Source organism: Lutjanus erythropterus, chromosome 13, assembly GCF_056507025.1.
Source record: "Lutjanus erythropterus isolate fLutEry1 chromosome 13, fLutEry1.hap2, whole genome shotgun sequence".
Taxonomy (NCBI): Eukaryota; Metazoa; Chordata; class Actinopteri; order Lutjaniformes; family Lutjanidae; genus Lutjanus; species Lutjanus erythropterus.
Window position 1 is genome coordinate 25509098 of NC_139329.1, and position 15557 is coordinate 25524654.

General features: G+C 41.0%; 1 protein-coding gene across 2 annotated transcripts in view; it reads right to left on the bottom strand.

Annotated features, from left to right (window-relative positions):
• Positions 1-1195: 1195 nt before the first annotated feature.
• roraa (RAR-related orphan receptor A, paralog a) overlaps positions 1196-15557 on the bottom strand; it is a 245393-nt gene continuing 231031 nt past the window's right edge. For both annotated transcript variants that reach the window (XM_084733413.1, XM_084733414.1), the window contains 9 exons: positions 13717-13802; positions 12141-12282; positions 7824-8219; positions 7069-7190; positions 6830-6962; positions 5751-5858; positions 4677-4787; positions 2835-2947; positions 1196-2421 (listed from right to left, as the gene is read on the bottom strand). In XM_084733413.1, coding sequence (XP_084589539.1) covers positions 2257-2421; positions 2835-2947; positions 4677-4787; positions 5751-5858; positions 6830-6962; positions 7069-7190; positions 7824-8219; positions 12141-12282; positions 13717-13802 — 1376 coding nt within the window. In that variant the 3' untranslated portion in view covers positions 1196-2256. The remainder of the gene's footprint in view (positions 2422-2834; positions 2948-4676; positions 4788-5750; positions 5859-6829; positions 6963-7068; positions 7191-7823; positions 8220-12140; positions 12283-13716; positions 13803-15557) is intronic.

The following is a 15557-nucleotide window of genomic DNA, read 5'->3' on the forward strand; positions in this document are numbered from 1 at the left end:
TTTGAATATTCACTTCTTCTTTCCCTTCACTGTTTTCCTTCTGTGTCCTGTTGTGGCGTTGCTGGGCTGAGGCCGTGGTGAGAAGGCAGATAAAGTTGCTCAAAAACAACAACAACAACAACAAAAAAAACACTCAAAATATCCTGACAGAGGCTCAGAAATGTGCTTTAAAAGGTTGGACCTTGTATCTTTGTCAAGCTCATGCTGTTAACTCGCTTGCTGTGTCTTCACCTTCCACTAGATGGAACAATTGGATTACAGTCTGTGCGTGATCTTTCCAGTCCAACCTTGAGGCTACTCAGTGTTGATCTGTAATATCTGGCTGTGATGATGTTTGATTCGTATGTTCTTCTTTCCACAAAGTGTGAGGTTTTCCACAGTAACTTAGCACCAAATATTAAAAGCACATTAACAAGACTTCAGATGCTGTACTTAGTATCAAATTAGACAGTATTAGACATTTTATTAGGCTTCATTAGAAGGTAATGTGGGACACATTACTAAAGTATTACTTCCCATTGCTAGACCCTTATTAGACTTTCTTAGAGGAAAAAACACCTTTTAGTTTACAGTGCATTTCTGTTAAAATGTCCCTAATCACTCTTGAATAAAGACTAATAAGGGTTTAATAGTGGGAAACGATACACTTTAGTTTACAGTGCTGTTCTGTTGTAATGTGTCCCTAATTACCCTCTAATGAAGTTTAATAACAGTCTAACGGTGGTAAATACTTTAGTTTACAGTACAGTAGTATCTTCTGTTCAGTCTGATACAAAGTACAGCTTGTTATGTCTTATTAGTGCGCCGTGAAATAAAGCACAACCCAAAAATGTTTAAACAAACGCTGTTAACAAAGATCAAGAAAGCCACGAACATCAGTACAAGGTTTGCTGGCTGTTGCCGTGCGCGTGCGTACTCTCTAAAAGGAGTATCAGAGCTACATTTTGACAGGTGTTTGACAGGCGGTTGTTGAGGTAACAGGTGACAGAGCTCCTCTAACCTGCCTTCTCATCCTCCTTTTTTTTGCCTCTTCGTTCAGCAGCCAGCAGCCACACCAGCAACCCTAACAGACAGCCCTTTACACTTCCAGACCAGTATCATCTGCAGCTCCCAGGACTAGCCTCTGTGACCATGGTTCAACTTGTATTTCTTGTGCACATGCAACACATCACTAGGTAAATATACAAGTCTTAAATTAAAGAAAGGTGTAAATAAAAGTGCCTTATCAATTCAACAATTAAGAATGGTCTAACTACTAATATCATACATGTTATTTAAAATAGATTCTATAAACATTACTTTTTTCTGTATAGTAAGTACTTATGACCATATACCCTGTAGTACATTATAAAACAGGTGGAATGGACCCTTTTCATTGTGTTGGTGCCCTGTGCTTCTCCAGGGCACCTGTCCAGAGAAGGATTAATAGCAGATGGCCTTACATGATTTCACTATGCAACAATGGTGGATGGAGTCTTTGACAGCTAAAATCATTGCGTTTTCATTAGAATTACCAGAATTCTATGTTTCTTTTTTTTTCTTTTTTAAACGATTGTCCATAGAGAGGTGCCGATTGCATCACCATGCCGACAGACCCTCCCTCAAAGTCGCTGTGAGTTTTCATTCCAGGAACTGCGTCCAAAAGATTTGACTGAACACAAGAGAAAAACGGCTGAACTTGACCAAAATGTGCGCATTTATCAGATATTGATATCAGCTTGGGGATATAGTGCATGAAGCAGATTTAAAGTTTTGAATATGAAAATACTAAAACTGTTTTGGGAGCTCACTCTGAAAAATAATACTGATGTGGATTTATATCTTCTAACTGAAGACGTCTTCAGCTATTCAAATTCCAAAAGCGAGTTTGATTCAAGTTTTGATGCACAGATAAATCATAATAATGGTGATGCAATAAATACTGGTGAAAATGCATGAATGAAATGAAGTGAATCATGACTTCCATGTCGGAAATGCGCAAAAGAGGGTCAAGTTCAACCAGACAGAAATTATTTGTCCCTATCTCCTCTTCATGTCCCATGGGCTGTCGGGTCCCACAAGTCTTCCAAAGAGAGAACTAAATTCAATAAAGTAAACCTTGAGAATCAACTCCCTAAGCCCTCCCCTCCGATGTAAAAGAAGAAGTTGAACAGCGTGCCATCTGTCCGCTCTGGTTTGTGCAGGGCACCAATAAAGTGTCTCAGATTCCTCCTCCACATTCCCCTACGGTGGGCACACTGGCACCTGGCAGGGCTGCTACCCGTCAACGGGCATGGACTGCTCAAAGTCTGATCCGAACAGCTCCTTGTATAAGGGGGGGAAGTGGGCACGCACAATGTCTGGGTATATTGCTTTGAAAGCTGTAAGCTTCTCTGTATGCCTACTGCACAGCGCTCGCAGTGTCGACACTTTGCATATCAACTGTGGAGAGAGAGGAGACAGGCTGTTTAGATTCACAGGGAAGCAAGGACATGGAGCAGTGGTAGTGAAAAACATTCCTCCCTACAGTGTATTCCCTCTCACACAGGGGCAAACAGACTTGTAAATATTGAGACAAGCGCTAAGGCACGAGGAAAAGTTGACACTTCATATTATGGAGCTGGTACAATTGATAAATTGCCACTTCCCTGCTGATAAAAAGGCATTTCATGTAACATTATGAATGCTTCCCCTGAAATCTGTGCTGGTTTAATCTAATGCACTGAAAATGGTTGATGGCCTGTGGATAAAGATCCTAAACAGTGGGAGATTACACTGCTACAAGGGTGAAGCGTGCTTAGCAGACAGCCACTTTAAGGGATAATGGATGGAGTGTGTACTGCATGGCACTGTACCTTTGTAAGTATACCATCCTCTCTGTGGTTCTTCTGCAGGACGTGCTGGAGGGCCAGTTGGATCTTCTGCTGGAGCTTCTCCACCTTCACCTTCTCCTGAAGCCAGGACCGGTCTGGAAGGTAAAAAGATCACAACTTTCTGTTGATGTACAAACTCACTGGAGACCCAGTAATTGTCAACAGGCTTTTTATGCATTGTGGAAAAGTATGGAATTTTATTTCAGTCATTTTCAGGTCTGGAAAAAGAAAAGAGAGTATGGAAAAAAAATATTTGTGTTTCCAGACTGCTGCCGCTATTCTGTTTTCTAAAATATAAAATTCAGAATTTCTAAAAATAAAATGATCATAGAGGCGGAGTGTTTTTCGTGGTGTTTGGAGCAGGCAGCCAGCGCAGCCACAGTGTTTACCAAAGTGTAACAGAGAGTGGGCCACAGCAAGCTTGACGTGATTAAAGACAAGGCAGGAAGTATGGCGTACGACTTAACACACACTCCTACACCGAGCCGCTTCTATACGTCACAGCCTGAAACACAGCTCTGCTCCAACTAAACCAAATCCAGACATTTGTGACTGAATTAGTTTTGGTAGAAAATGTGGCCTATATACATTTCATCACATACTGGGGTCAATGTTAAAGTTTTTTTCACTTTTTTTTAAATTTATTAGTGGTTATCAAATAGCATCAACAAAGACTAAAGTTAATTATCATATTTAATTTAAGGCTGCAACATCTGTAAATGTCAGCAAATAGTGAAAAATCAAATTTTGATGTCTTTAAATGTCTCGTTGTGATGGTAAACAAAGAGGGGTGAGAAATCTCCATATTTGAGAAGCTGAAAACAGCATTTTCTGCCATTTTGCATGACAAAATTACTTTAATGATCAATTGATTATCAAAATTGTTCAATAGTTTAACTCAGTTTTGCCACTTGCCTGGTCAGGCAAGTGAGTTGCCAGATTTACTAGCCTGACATGACATTTTGCTTGCCCCGTGAAAGCAGGCAATTCTTATTGTTGAGCCCTGAAATAATCAAATTTTAGTTATGCAGTGATGTAGTTACCAGAAAAGCATGAGGAAACCATATTTTTATGGTGGTGTTCAACATTGTTTCCATTAAGACAGTGAATAAACAAACTTTTCTCAACTTATTTTCAGTTTTTAATTATAAAAAAGACAACAAATATGAGGGAAACAATAATATAATAACATTCATTCAATATGTTAAAGAAAAATAATATGAGTAATGGTGCAATTACTTCTTTGGGCATACTGGGTAAATTTAAAGGTAGCATCAGTAGGATTTATCTGAGCTGTTTGTGAAATCACCCAATAAATAGTTTATTGTTGTGTGTCATTGCCAGGATGTCAGATACGGACGTTTTGGGTTGGTAAAGTGAGTACAGCAAAATAATGACAAATACAGCTACCATTACCCACATCTCATGGGTCATAAGTGATTATGCTCCTGTGAGTCCATACATTGTTTTGTTTTTTTTAGTAAAATGTTTCATATTATACCTTTAAGTTTTCCGAAAGCTGGTGTGACAATCCCAAATATAAAGCCTTTTGTGTTTAGGATTCCAAATGTGAGCAGAAAGCTAGATATGGTTTGATAGCTCTACTGAGAAGTCTGTAAATTTGAGTCTGGAAAAGTATGGAATTTTGAAATTGAAAAAGCTTAGGAACCCTGAATCAACTCGACTCGTGTGAAAAGTAATGACGCACTGCCTGCAACAGAAGATATTAATTGATAGAGGGAAACAGGAGGGCACAGGGCTCCTTGTTGTGGTGAATGTGTGTCTGGCTTTTTTTTTTCACTTTGCACTGTGAGTGACACCTACCAGCAGACATCAACACAAAGGCGGAGAACAGGGCGATCTCATCCTCAGACAGGTGCATAGAACACAAGTTTTTCCCAAACTCGAAGACGGAGCTGATCAAGTCGTCACAGCCTGCCACAGCAAAGGACACAGAGAGAGGGCTTAGGATGAGGAAGACCAAAGAACAACATTCGCTCTTGATCTTTATTGGGAGAGAGGCACACGGGGAGGGGAGAGGAAGGGGAAGGAATGAAAAAGAGCGGCATGCTGACAGCACATGGGAGCGTCTTAAGCAGAACAGGCAATGCTTTTACTGAGTTTTGCCTCCCAGACGAGTCACTTTTGGCAGTTGGGTGGTGTTATGCAAGCCAAAATGAGGTCACTATTGAGGCTTTTAGTTAAATCAATTATCGAGGATAGAAAGAGACAGGCGGATGCCACCGCGGCTTGGGAAGCCCGTCACTCTGCCTCCCCCGCTGCGGACCCCTCTGCACAGAACACACAGGACACTGGGACTCACGATGCTGGGACAGATACACATGCTCACTCATATGCGCACGCAAACAGGGAATTACTGGGGATGGCAAACTTGCACTGTGAAACAGAATTCAGCATTTTTACAGCCACTATGGGACACATTTACTTTTTTTTTTTTTTGTCAAAAGGCGGTTGGAAATGCGAGAAAATCCATGGTGGAGAGTCTCACTAATGTCACGGCAGTCAAACACGAATGCTATTTGCTTTTGCCTGAGATGTTTTATGTCAGACTATCAATGATGGTTTTGATAGCGCTCTCCCTAAAGACACTCCGTCTGGCTTTATTTATTCCACAGTTACAGGAGCCATATGCAGCGGAGCCTCACTAACGTCTCTGTTCTACCATAAATAACCGTTGCAGAGACAGCAATGCCAGGTGAGGCAGGGATGAGTGCTCAGAGTTTGCTTCCAGGCCTTCAGCATTGTGTAGAACAGAACAGCACACTCTAATTTTGGCTATTACACCGAGGAAAGGAGCGAGACACTGTAAGAAACTCAGCAGCACACAAATACACGCATGCAAACTCATACAGACGTGCGCACACACACACCACTTACCTAATGACTTGAACACATCAGGTCCGGCATACTTTCCATCAAAATAGACTGTGTTGTTTTGCGAGTCAAAGGCACGGCACATTCTGACAAACACAACTTCCAAAGAGCCTGTGGAGACAGACAGGAACAAGATGCTGAATCTGAGCTTTGTTTCTTTTCCTTTTTTTTCCCCCTCTCTAACAGTTACACATCAGTCAGGGATGCAAAACACATGATTGTGCTTTGTGCTATTCTCCTACAACATGAGTAACACAACCACTTTGAAATAAAGAAGCCTGCCGTCAGAGGGAGGAAAAAAAACACCTCTGCAGATGATAATATCATAGACAGAAGGCTATTCTTCCGTAATGACATGCCAGATAAAAATTGTGCTTCATTCAGTGGTGACAGTGCTTATTCATTCAACCTTTATTTAGCAAGATAGGTAGGGGATTTTTTTCCATCCTGCAATTTGTACCACTCTGTGGGAGTGGATAAGAGGATCAAGAAAATGTAACAGAAGCCATTACTGCCTCTATGGGAGATGCTACTGTTTTAAAATGTCACGTCTGACAAGGGATCTCAGTCTTTATTTCATTATTCATATTGGTTATGCTAATGTAAATAATACTCAGGGAAAAGACCCAGGAGAGGTGTTTGTTTGCTGCATGTGTGCGGTGTGTTTGTACCTGTGTGAGCATTTGTATTTACGCATAAATACAGGTGACAGTGTGCACACAGCCATGGCTGCATTTAATATTCTGTAAGTACGTCTTCATGAGAGCAGTTTGAATAAGCAGACGTGGGAAATGGCAGCCGTCATGATAGGTATTATCTGAGCTCAGGAACACATTGCTTATCTAATGCTGTGTCCATCCCTGCTATGGATGTAATGAACGGAGGAAAATGGAGAGCGACAGAGACAGAGAGAGGAAACAGGCAGGGTGGGGTCTCCTCTCTGTGACACTGTCTGTGCATGTGAAGAAGAGGGCTTTGTGCAGTCAGGTCAGCTACGCCCTTGTGACAATGCCAGAGGGGGGTGGTGGTGGTGGTGGTGGGTGAGTTTGACGGCAGCAGGCCATGTTGACAGGCTGTCATACCTGCTTTCAGCAGCACTATCTGATCATTCTGACACAGCTCCATGAAGCCGTCGATGCGCTTGGCGAACTCCACCACATACTGAATGGCCTCTGTTATTTTGATAGCACACAGCTGCCACATGACTTCCCGGGGCTAAGAGACAGATAGGACAGAGAGTGGGTTATCTGCTTTAAAACAATGGATTTGATTACTGTAACCGTGGCGGAGGCCAGCACAGGCCCGGCTGTGGTCGAGTTACCTTGCTCTGGTAGCTCTCCACCTCCTCCTGCAGGAAGGCCTGCCAGGTCATCTGCTGCAGCTCCTCCCTCAGGTACTGACATGTCTCCATGTGTGACTTGGAGATGTTCTGGGCCAGGTGCTCTGCAACACAAGCATCGTCACAAACCCAGAAGATCACAGTCGAGATCTGAATGTTGCTCACAAGGCTATGTGAAAGTGAAGACCTCACTGATGAAATATGCCACAGGAAAAGAAGATTTATTTACTGAGCTTTCAAGAAGGAGGAGAGGCGGATACGCGTGGGCTTTTTTTGACTGGGAAAAGGCTTGTTGACATTTCCTTTTACTGCCTGCAGGAAGCTCATAACTTAAGGTTGAGGCAAAGCCAATCTAGTTATGACACAAATGCATGGCAAGGAGGAGGGGCGCCACGTTACTCACTGAAACAAAGGTCACATTTTCTCTGAGAGAAATATTGAGTATAAGAATTTAAATGGTTTTGAAAACACATCTGTTAAAAGGAGTTCCTAGGCACAGGGGAGCCTAAAAAAATGATTTCCCCAGACGCCTGCCCTGCTGGATCCTGATTGGCCCTAATTAATGGAAACTAATTACAAAAAAGAGGCTCTTTTAATGAGTGTTGGAGATGAGTCTCCAACCTCCTGCTATTTTAAGCAACCTTTGTGTCGTTTGCCCCACGGTTGAGTTGTTCTCCCCCCTCCTCCATTTTGCTGTCTCTCCTCTCGTCTCCCCCTGCCTCTCTCCTGCTCCTTACCTAGTTCAGCCATGGACACGGTGGGGGAGGTTTCTCCGTTGGTGAAGGAGCAGTAAGGGAAGAAGCCAGAGCCGGGGGCAAAGTCGCAGATGGGCTCCGGCTTGATGCCGTTGATGTCCAGGCCTGACTGGTCAGGAGATGGCTGGATGTCCAGGTAGAAGCTGCTGACCGCCGAGTCTGGTTTGCTGCCATCAGGGGTGTGACCGTCCATATAGCCACTGAGGTCGTCATGGAGCTCTGTGAGGCCATTGGCTGAGAGGCCATAGCTAGGTGTGAGCGGCTCCGCCTCCCCAGGCTGTTGTTGGTGGTCACGCTGCTGCTGCTGCAGCCTGTGCTTCTGGACCTCGGCATACAGGCTGTCTCGCTGCTTCTTCGACATGCGGCCGAACTTCACCGCTGTGATTAACGGGACAAAACATGCATGAGAAACATCACAAACAATCAAATGCAACTGAAGTGCTGTGTATTTTTATTTTCTATATGTGGGACCAGGGCGATTATCGTGCCCAAAAAAATTCACGATAACAATATTATCGCAATAGTCAAAGAATTTTGGAAATAGAAGAATCTATCAATCAAATTCATCCATAACATTTTTTATTGTGCATTTTGCCATTTTTGGTCAATGAATGATACTCAAAATATGAGTGTAGGGAGTTAGAAAGAGAGTCTGTAACTATAACTGTACAAAAGCGTAAAATTCACACTTAATGGATAGTAAAAGAGGAGGAAAAGTGATATCAGAAAAAAAGGCAATGGATTATTTATATGAAATTATCATAATATCAATATTTCTATTTTTAAATATTATGGTTATCATCAATACCAGTGAATTGCGACACCCCTATGTGGCACCAATAAGTTACTAAATATGTGAAATCCCTATAAGTGAATGTCTAACTATTTAAGAAATTATACATCACTTTAAATGCACCTGTCATTGTTGCAGCCTCCATTGAGTAAAATAGTCATATACAAATAGACTAACAAAACAATACTTTTTAAAAAATCAAATGTAATTTTTAAAATTTTAATGTAGCAGTTTCCTTTGCCCAGTCTTGTTTCAAGATAATGACACAAGTCTATAAAATGCCTGAAACAGTGCTCAGAGAACAAACTGAATGATCTCACACTATTGGCTGAATTGTAGAAAAACTAAATCTTGGCGTCTGAGTCTGAGACAGAATGACTTGTTTAGACAACATGGGAAATGGACTGAATTGGGGATTTTTTTTTTTTTTTGGCACATTAATTTCCTACTCGTTATAAATTGTGTGCCACATTCAGAGATCATTTGTCAATTTGTGCCTTGCCCTGACACAGTAACACTCCACCAATCTATGTCAAAATCTGACTGATGTGCAGCACAGTTCAGTACTACAAAGTAGGACTGGGCAATATATTGATATTATATCAATACCATGATATGAGGCGAGACATCATCTTAGATTTTGGATATTGTTACATCATTATTTGTGGCACAGGTGTTGTCTTTTCCTGGTTTTAAAGACTGTGTTAAAGTTAGTCATTATACCCACATTACTGATGGTTATTTATCAAAAATTTCATTGTGCTGATATTTTGTGAAAGTGAATAGTCATATTGTTGTCAAAAATACTGTGATATGTGATTTTGTCCATATTGCCCAGGCTTATTGTTAGATAGTTTCATCTATGGCAACTCATCATATTCTTGCACTATTTGAGAAATCACTGTGTTGTTTTATAGAAAATGTGTGTATCAAGACATATATCCTGTATTGTGCAATAGCCTAAAAATATTGCAATATTCATAAGCCATATTGCTCAGTCCTACTAAAGGGTGACACACTCTTTTAACAGATAACCACTGATGACAAAAAAAAATTCTTCATATTTCAGGAGGGATCAGTAGTGACAGAAATTATTACAAACTGAACAGCTTCATAAGCCCAGAAGCAGAGGCGGGAAGTGACTAACAGCTTACCGGCCACTCAAACACGAGACAGGCTAAGTTGTTGCCTCCTGTTTCAAGGTTTCCAGACTAAACAGTGGTGCTGAGAATGAGACTCCTTGGCCAGAGTTCTGGGGGCCTGGCAGTATGTCAGCCGGTCACAGTGTGTGTGTGTATGTGTGTGTTTGTCTACGCACAGTGGAAAGCGAGTGGAGCGACACAGAGGAGAGTGCGGGCAGATGGGCTCTGGTGTGTTGAGTGAAGGCAAGAGTCACCTTCGTCTGTCCTAAGTGTGTGTGCGTGTGCGTGTGTGTGTGTATATGTGCATGCGTGTGTATGCGGTTACGCAAAGGTACTCGTAAGTGCTAATGTACTTCTGTGTTCATTCACATTCATGAATATGTATGCATGTGTATAACTGAATTTAAGCAAAGTAGTGTGCATTAAGATGTGCCACCGTCTGCTGAATGTATGTTCACGTTTTCACCTGTCTGTGTGCATTGCTGTGTGTATTTTTTTTAAAAAAAAAATAAATAAAAAATTGCAAACATAATAGATCTGCTGTGTTCGGACATAATCCGCTCAGCTCTGCCCAGTCTGGGCCGGCCCAGTCTGGACCAGTCTGGCACAGCGGGATCCCTCCAGCACACTTCCCCACCTGTGTGCTCCCATTACTGCCTCTCAGCTGCAGCAGCTCTAATGACAACCTCTAACAACCTCCTATTTCATCAAACCTAGTTTCTATCACAGCAACAAATTAGTCCCGCAGACAAAGCACTCACCTGCTACTGGCAGACAATGAAGTGACGTCTTAGCATGTGTTCATGTCACAATTTTCTTGGGATATGTCTGTTGTGTCTCTTTGAGAATAATGGCAGTCATTATCTGTGTGTGTTTTCTTTGTGTTTCCACTAACACTCAATATACGGTGCCACATCAATACAGGGCCATGAATAAACAACCAAATCACAATGACAATAAACGCAAAGTAACACACATAGGTGTTAATAGCTCACAGCTAGTTAAGCTGCTGTGAGTTATGGTGTTGTTTTTTGACTCTGTCGGGTAATGTACCCCAGGCTCATCGTTTTTACTGATTTTCTCTGAAAAACACCCAGATTTTTACTCAAGAGTGAAGACTTGTCTTTTCTTTTTGCCAAAAAATGCTCACCATCCTGGTTTACAGCAAACAACGGTCTCTGACAATAAGCACAGCTCAGAAAATCTTCTGGTAATAGAAAGTGAGGAGCAAATTGGGCTGATTAGTCGCCGGTGATTAGACAAAATCAAATATCAGGATATTTTGTCCAAATACATTGATACTGCAACAATATTGTAGGGATGACTATTAGTGCTTTCGCAAAATATTAACATGATGAGATTTTTTTTTGATAAATAATGATCAGTAAGGTGGATATGATGACTGGATAAAAGCAAATAAGAGAACAGCTAGAAAATGTAACTACTGTAATGCAGCCTTTAAAACTAGGAAAATACGACACTTATGATGATATAACAATATTCCAAAATTTAAGATGATGTCTAGTTTCATATCACTTTCACTTTTCAAGGGTAAAAGTAAAAGTTAAGTAAAAGCACTAAGACTTGTATGCACACAAAATGTTTATTTCTCAAAAAGTTTGTTCAGAAATTTGTTAAAATCCATGTTAGTGAGCACTTTTCTTTTGCCAAGATAATCCATCCACCTGACAGGTGCGGCATATAGAGATGCTGATTAAACAGCACGATTATTTCACAGGTGTATGTTGGTCTGGTCACAACAACTTCCACTCTAAAGTGTGGAGTTTTATCTTTAACAAAGACATTTTACTAGGCTCTGAGCTATTGCTATTTCACATAGGGATACAATTTCTTCCCTAGGAGGGCAAAGTCATGACCCGCTCTACTCTGCATCATGCCACTCCTGTGAGGTGGATGGATTATCTTGGCAAAGGAGAAGTGCTCACCAACACAACAAATGTAACAAATTTGTGACCAACATTTGAAGGAAATAAACCTTTTATGTGCACAGACCACTGCATAGATCACACAGATTGTTGCATAATTGATTTTTTTTAAAATCCAGCCTTCACTCATTCTTTTCATTTCAAAATAAATACTGTTTTCAATCCTTAAAAATACACAATCAATAACTTTTAAAAGTGGCAACTGAGATTTTGATCCCTGTGAGGAACCTCCTTCCTCTCTTGTCCGCCTTCATGGGGAAGTCAGAGTCCACAACAGCCCCCCTGAAGCACTGGTCCAACGGCACTTCAGCAGAGCAGATTCTTGCCCACACAGGAACTTGAACCTGGACTCTTCACCTCCTCACTACTCACCACGCCACCCTGCTACATCCACCCACCACTTCCATCAAGCACTTACCATCTCGTGACATGCCCACTGCCAGGCACTTCTGCAGCCGGCAGTGCTGGCAGCGGTTGCGGCTGGTGCGGTCGATCAGGCAGTTCTTCTGACGGGGGCAGGAGTAGGCTGCATTGCTCTGCTGACTCCTCCTGAAGAAGCCCTGCACGGGGAAAACGGGGCGGTGAAACGCCACGGGTTACTGGAGAAAACACTGAGACTGGAGGATCAATTCCGGTGTTTTAGTGCTGACAAAATTCATTCCTGATTTATTGTATCCCAAGTGGTGATATTTTTATTTTTCTTCTGCCAAACAGATTAGATAATAACACCACTGTGATGGTATTTTCCTAGCTGTTACGCTGTAATATCTGGCATTCAAGGAGCGCTGTATTCCACCAAGTGTGTGCAGCAGGAGGGTGGTGTGTTTGGGTAGAACTGATAACAGTGGATGGTATTTTTCTTCAGCGGGGTTATTAGTGTTGATTAACGCAGCACTGGCATGTGCGGTGCTAAAGGATTGCAAATGCACACCGACTGGATTCCTCATCCTTTGACTTAATGAATTGATTCCAGCACATCATTAACATGCCCCACTCTACTGCTCCATACACATATGTCTTAATTAGCTGCTCATTGGCTGTTTAATTACAAGAAAACAGCTGACAGCTGCCAAGTTGCTTTATAATGGAAGCCATTATGGAAACAGGCTATAACTGCCAGTGACAAGCAGCACTCTTTAATAATGCTATGATTTATGGTCCAAACTTTTGTACTCGCACATATCATTAAAGGCCTCTCTGCCTTGGACTAATTAGCAATCATTAAAGATAGATTTCAGCAGTTTATTCTTTAGTGTTTTGTTCCTTGCAGCTCCTGTGTGTGAGGGAGAGGAGCACTGGGAAGAACGGCTGAAAGGAACCTCTCTCTCCTCACACACACACACACACACACACACACACACACACACACACACACACACACACACACACACACACACGAGCAAACAGCAAAGGTGCAGGCTGGCTGAGGAATGCTAATGATGTGCCTGGTGACAAGCACAGGGACAAGAATACACTCTAAGCACAAAATTCCCTCACTGTGAATGGCTGGTGCATTTGAAACAGTACAAAAGGCAGCTTCAATGGAAGCAACACTGTAGCAAACAGCCAACAATCTGCTATAATTCAAAGCACTCTCCTTTTGATCATTTTATTTCAAGAAGAGCAGGCTGCAGCAGAAGCAAAAAAAGAAAAAAAAAAGAAACAGTGAAAAGACATGTCCCTGGGAGGGAAAGGCAGAGCAAGGCAGAGGAATGACTTTGTCCTACTAATTGTGGTTATCTGTGATGTCCTCTGTGGTGCTTGACCACTTTAATGATCATGTTCTGTGTGTTTACACTTCGCACTACCCTCTGCAAATCATCGTAAAACTTCAGCAACATTTTCAAACGTTTTTCCTAGCAAGCAACTTTTCTTTACGTCCCCATCTTCCCCCCTCCTCAGCTCTCCTGTCCCTCACACACACACACACACGCACACACACTCATACACACTTCCTCCTGTGACACAAACAGGTTCGGTCTCTTGATGCTTACCTTACAGCCTTCACATGTTATCACGCCGTAATGGATGCCTGATGATTTGTCTCCACAGATCTTGCAGGGAATTATTTCGATTTGAGCTGTGGAGAAGAAAAGGAAATGAAAGAAATGTTAAAAAAAAAATCAGCATTTTGCTGTCACAAGTCACTGTACAACACCCTCACCATGGATCCATGTTGGTACATGAAAGAGCACTGTGCTTCTAAAAACATCTCATCCGGTGGCTTTTGAATCCTCACTTCCACAGAGCATTAGCAGAATATTTACAGAGCGGTGTGTGTGTGTGTATGCAAGTGTGTATGTGTGTGTATAGAAGGAGGCCATTTTAACTCCTCACAAGCAGCTAATGTAAACATGGTGTCAATTTGCATCCTAAACACAACTTACATAAGGAAAAACTCAGCTACCCACAAAAACTACACTGTAAAATTTGGTTCTGTATTTGTTTTCACTTAAAAAATATGATATAATAATAAGTGTCTGGGCTGCCTTGAAATTTCAAGGTGACTTAAATTAAAAAAGACAAGTTCAGATAATTTTGTAATGATTCAATACAAATAATTCTTTCTAGTAAAATAAATGTGATATTAATTTAGTTGTACTTGAAAAAATATGTTTGATAACTTTAAGATATTAAGTTAAACCAACAACAGTTAAGTCACACTGATGAATATGACAAACAAAACTCAAGTCCTCATTTCACATAGCAGACTTTGTTCAATATGCGAAGCTGCTCCCAGTGAATTTATTAAATTTTGAGAATTCAATACTAACCTTCATCATATTTCCCAGCGTTTTTATTATTGTGAAAACATACAACTGCAACTTATCTTAAAATGCATTACAGGCACACGGCAAGTTTCCATCATACGTTTTCTTCAAACTATAAAAAAGAAGGATCTCAGGAGAGTCTCACACACTGCACACTGGGAAGTTGGCTAATATACAGCTCATGTCTTTTTCAGAAATTTAATTAATGAGTTAATCGGACTCTGTAGAGTACATTCAATCAGCTCATCATTTGAAGTTCTTTAAGTTAGATGAACTCGTGTTTATAAGTTCTGAAGTGTTCTAACAAAAAAAAAAAGAAGAAATTTTTGGTTTAATTAAGTTGAATAAATAAAAGTTCTATATTTATGTTAAACCTTAAGAGGATGTATTGTCAGAGAATGAGTATAATACTGATATAAATTGTTTAATTTATGTACAATCACCTGAAAATAAGAATTGTTGCAATTTGTTCGAATATTTTCTGATTTTCTGTCTTTACTCCTTAATGTTGATCAAAATTTTCACAATTTTCCATACCAAACAACTAATCAATTAATCAAGAAAATAATCGACAGATTAATCAACAGTACAAAATAATCATATAAATAAGGTAAAAATGGTATCATAATAATATAAATAACCTAAATAGATCATAGGTCCTTTTCCATGGCCTCCACCATATTGCATGTTTCTATAGTAGCTCAGGGAGAACAAAATAAACACTGGCTCTACATACTGCCTTTTGCATTTCTTCACAAGTTTTGCTGCCACTGTAATTTCCCCCATGCTTGACAGGCGAACTGATTCAATCAGCTGTTTCACTGCCAGTAAATCGTACACGCCGGTCCTTTTAATTAATGAGAACAGGTAGTTGATTCCACTAGATTCCTGTATGCATGTTTTGCAGTGTAATACATCACAGCAGCACTAATACAAGCCCTGTGCTCATTGAGCCACACAAGGACACATATTTGCTGTTGGAAAACTTGACTAGCCTCTTAAACTTCAAAACCATAAAAACCTCAGGAGTAAATTCACTGCGGCCACAAAGAATCATAACATGC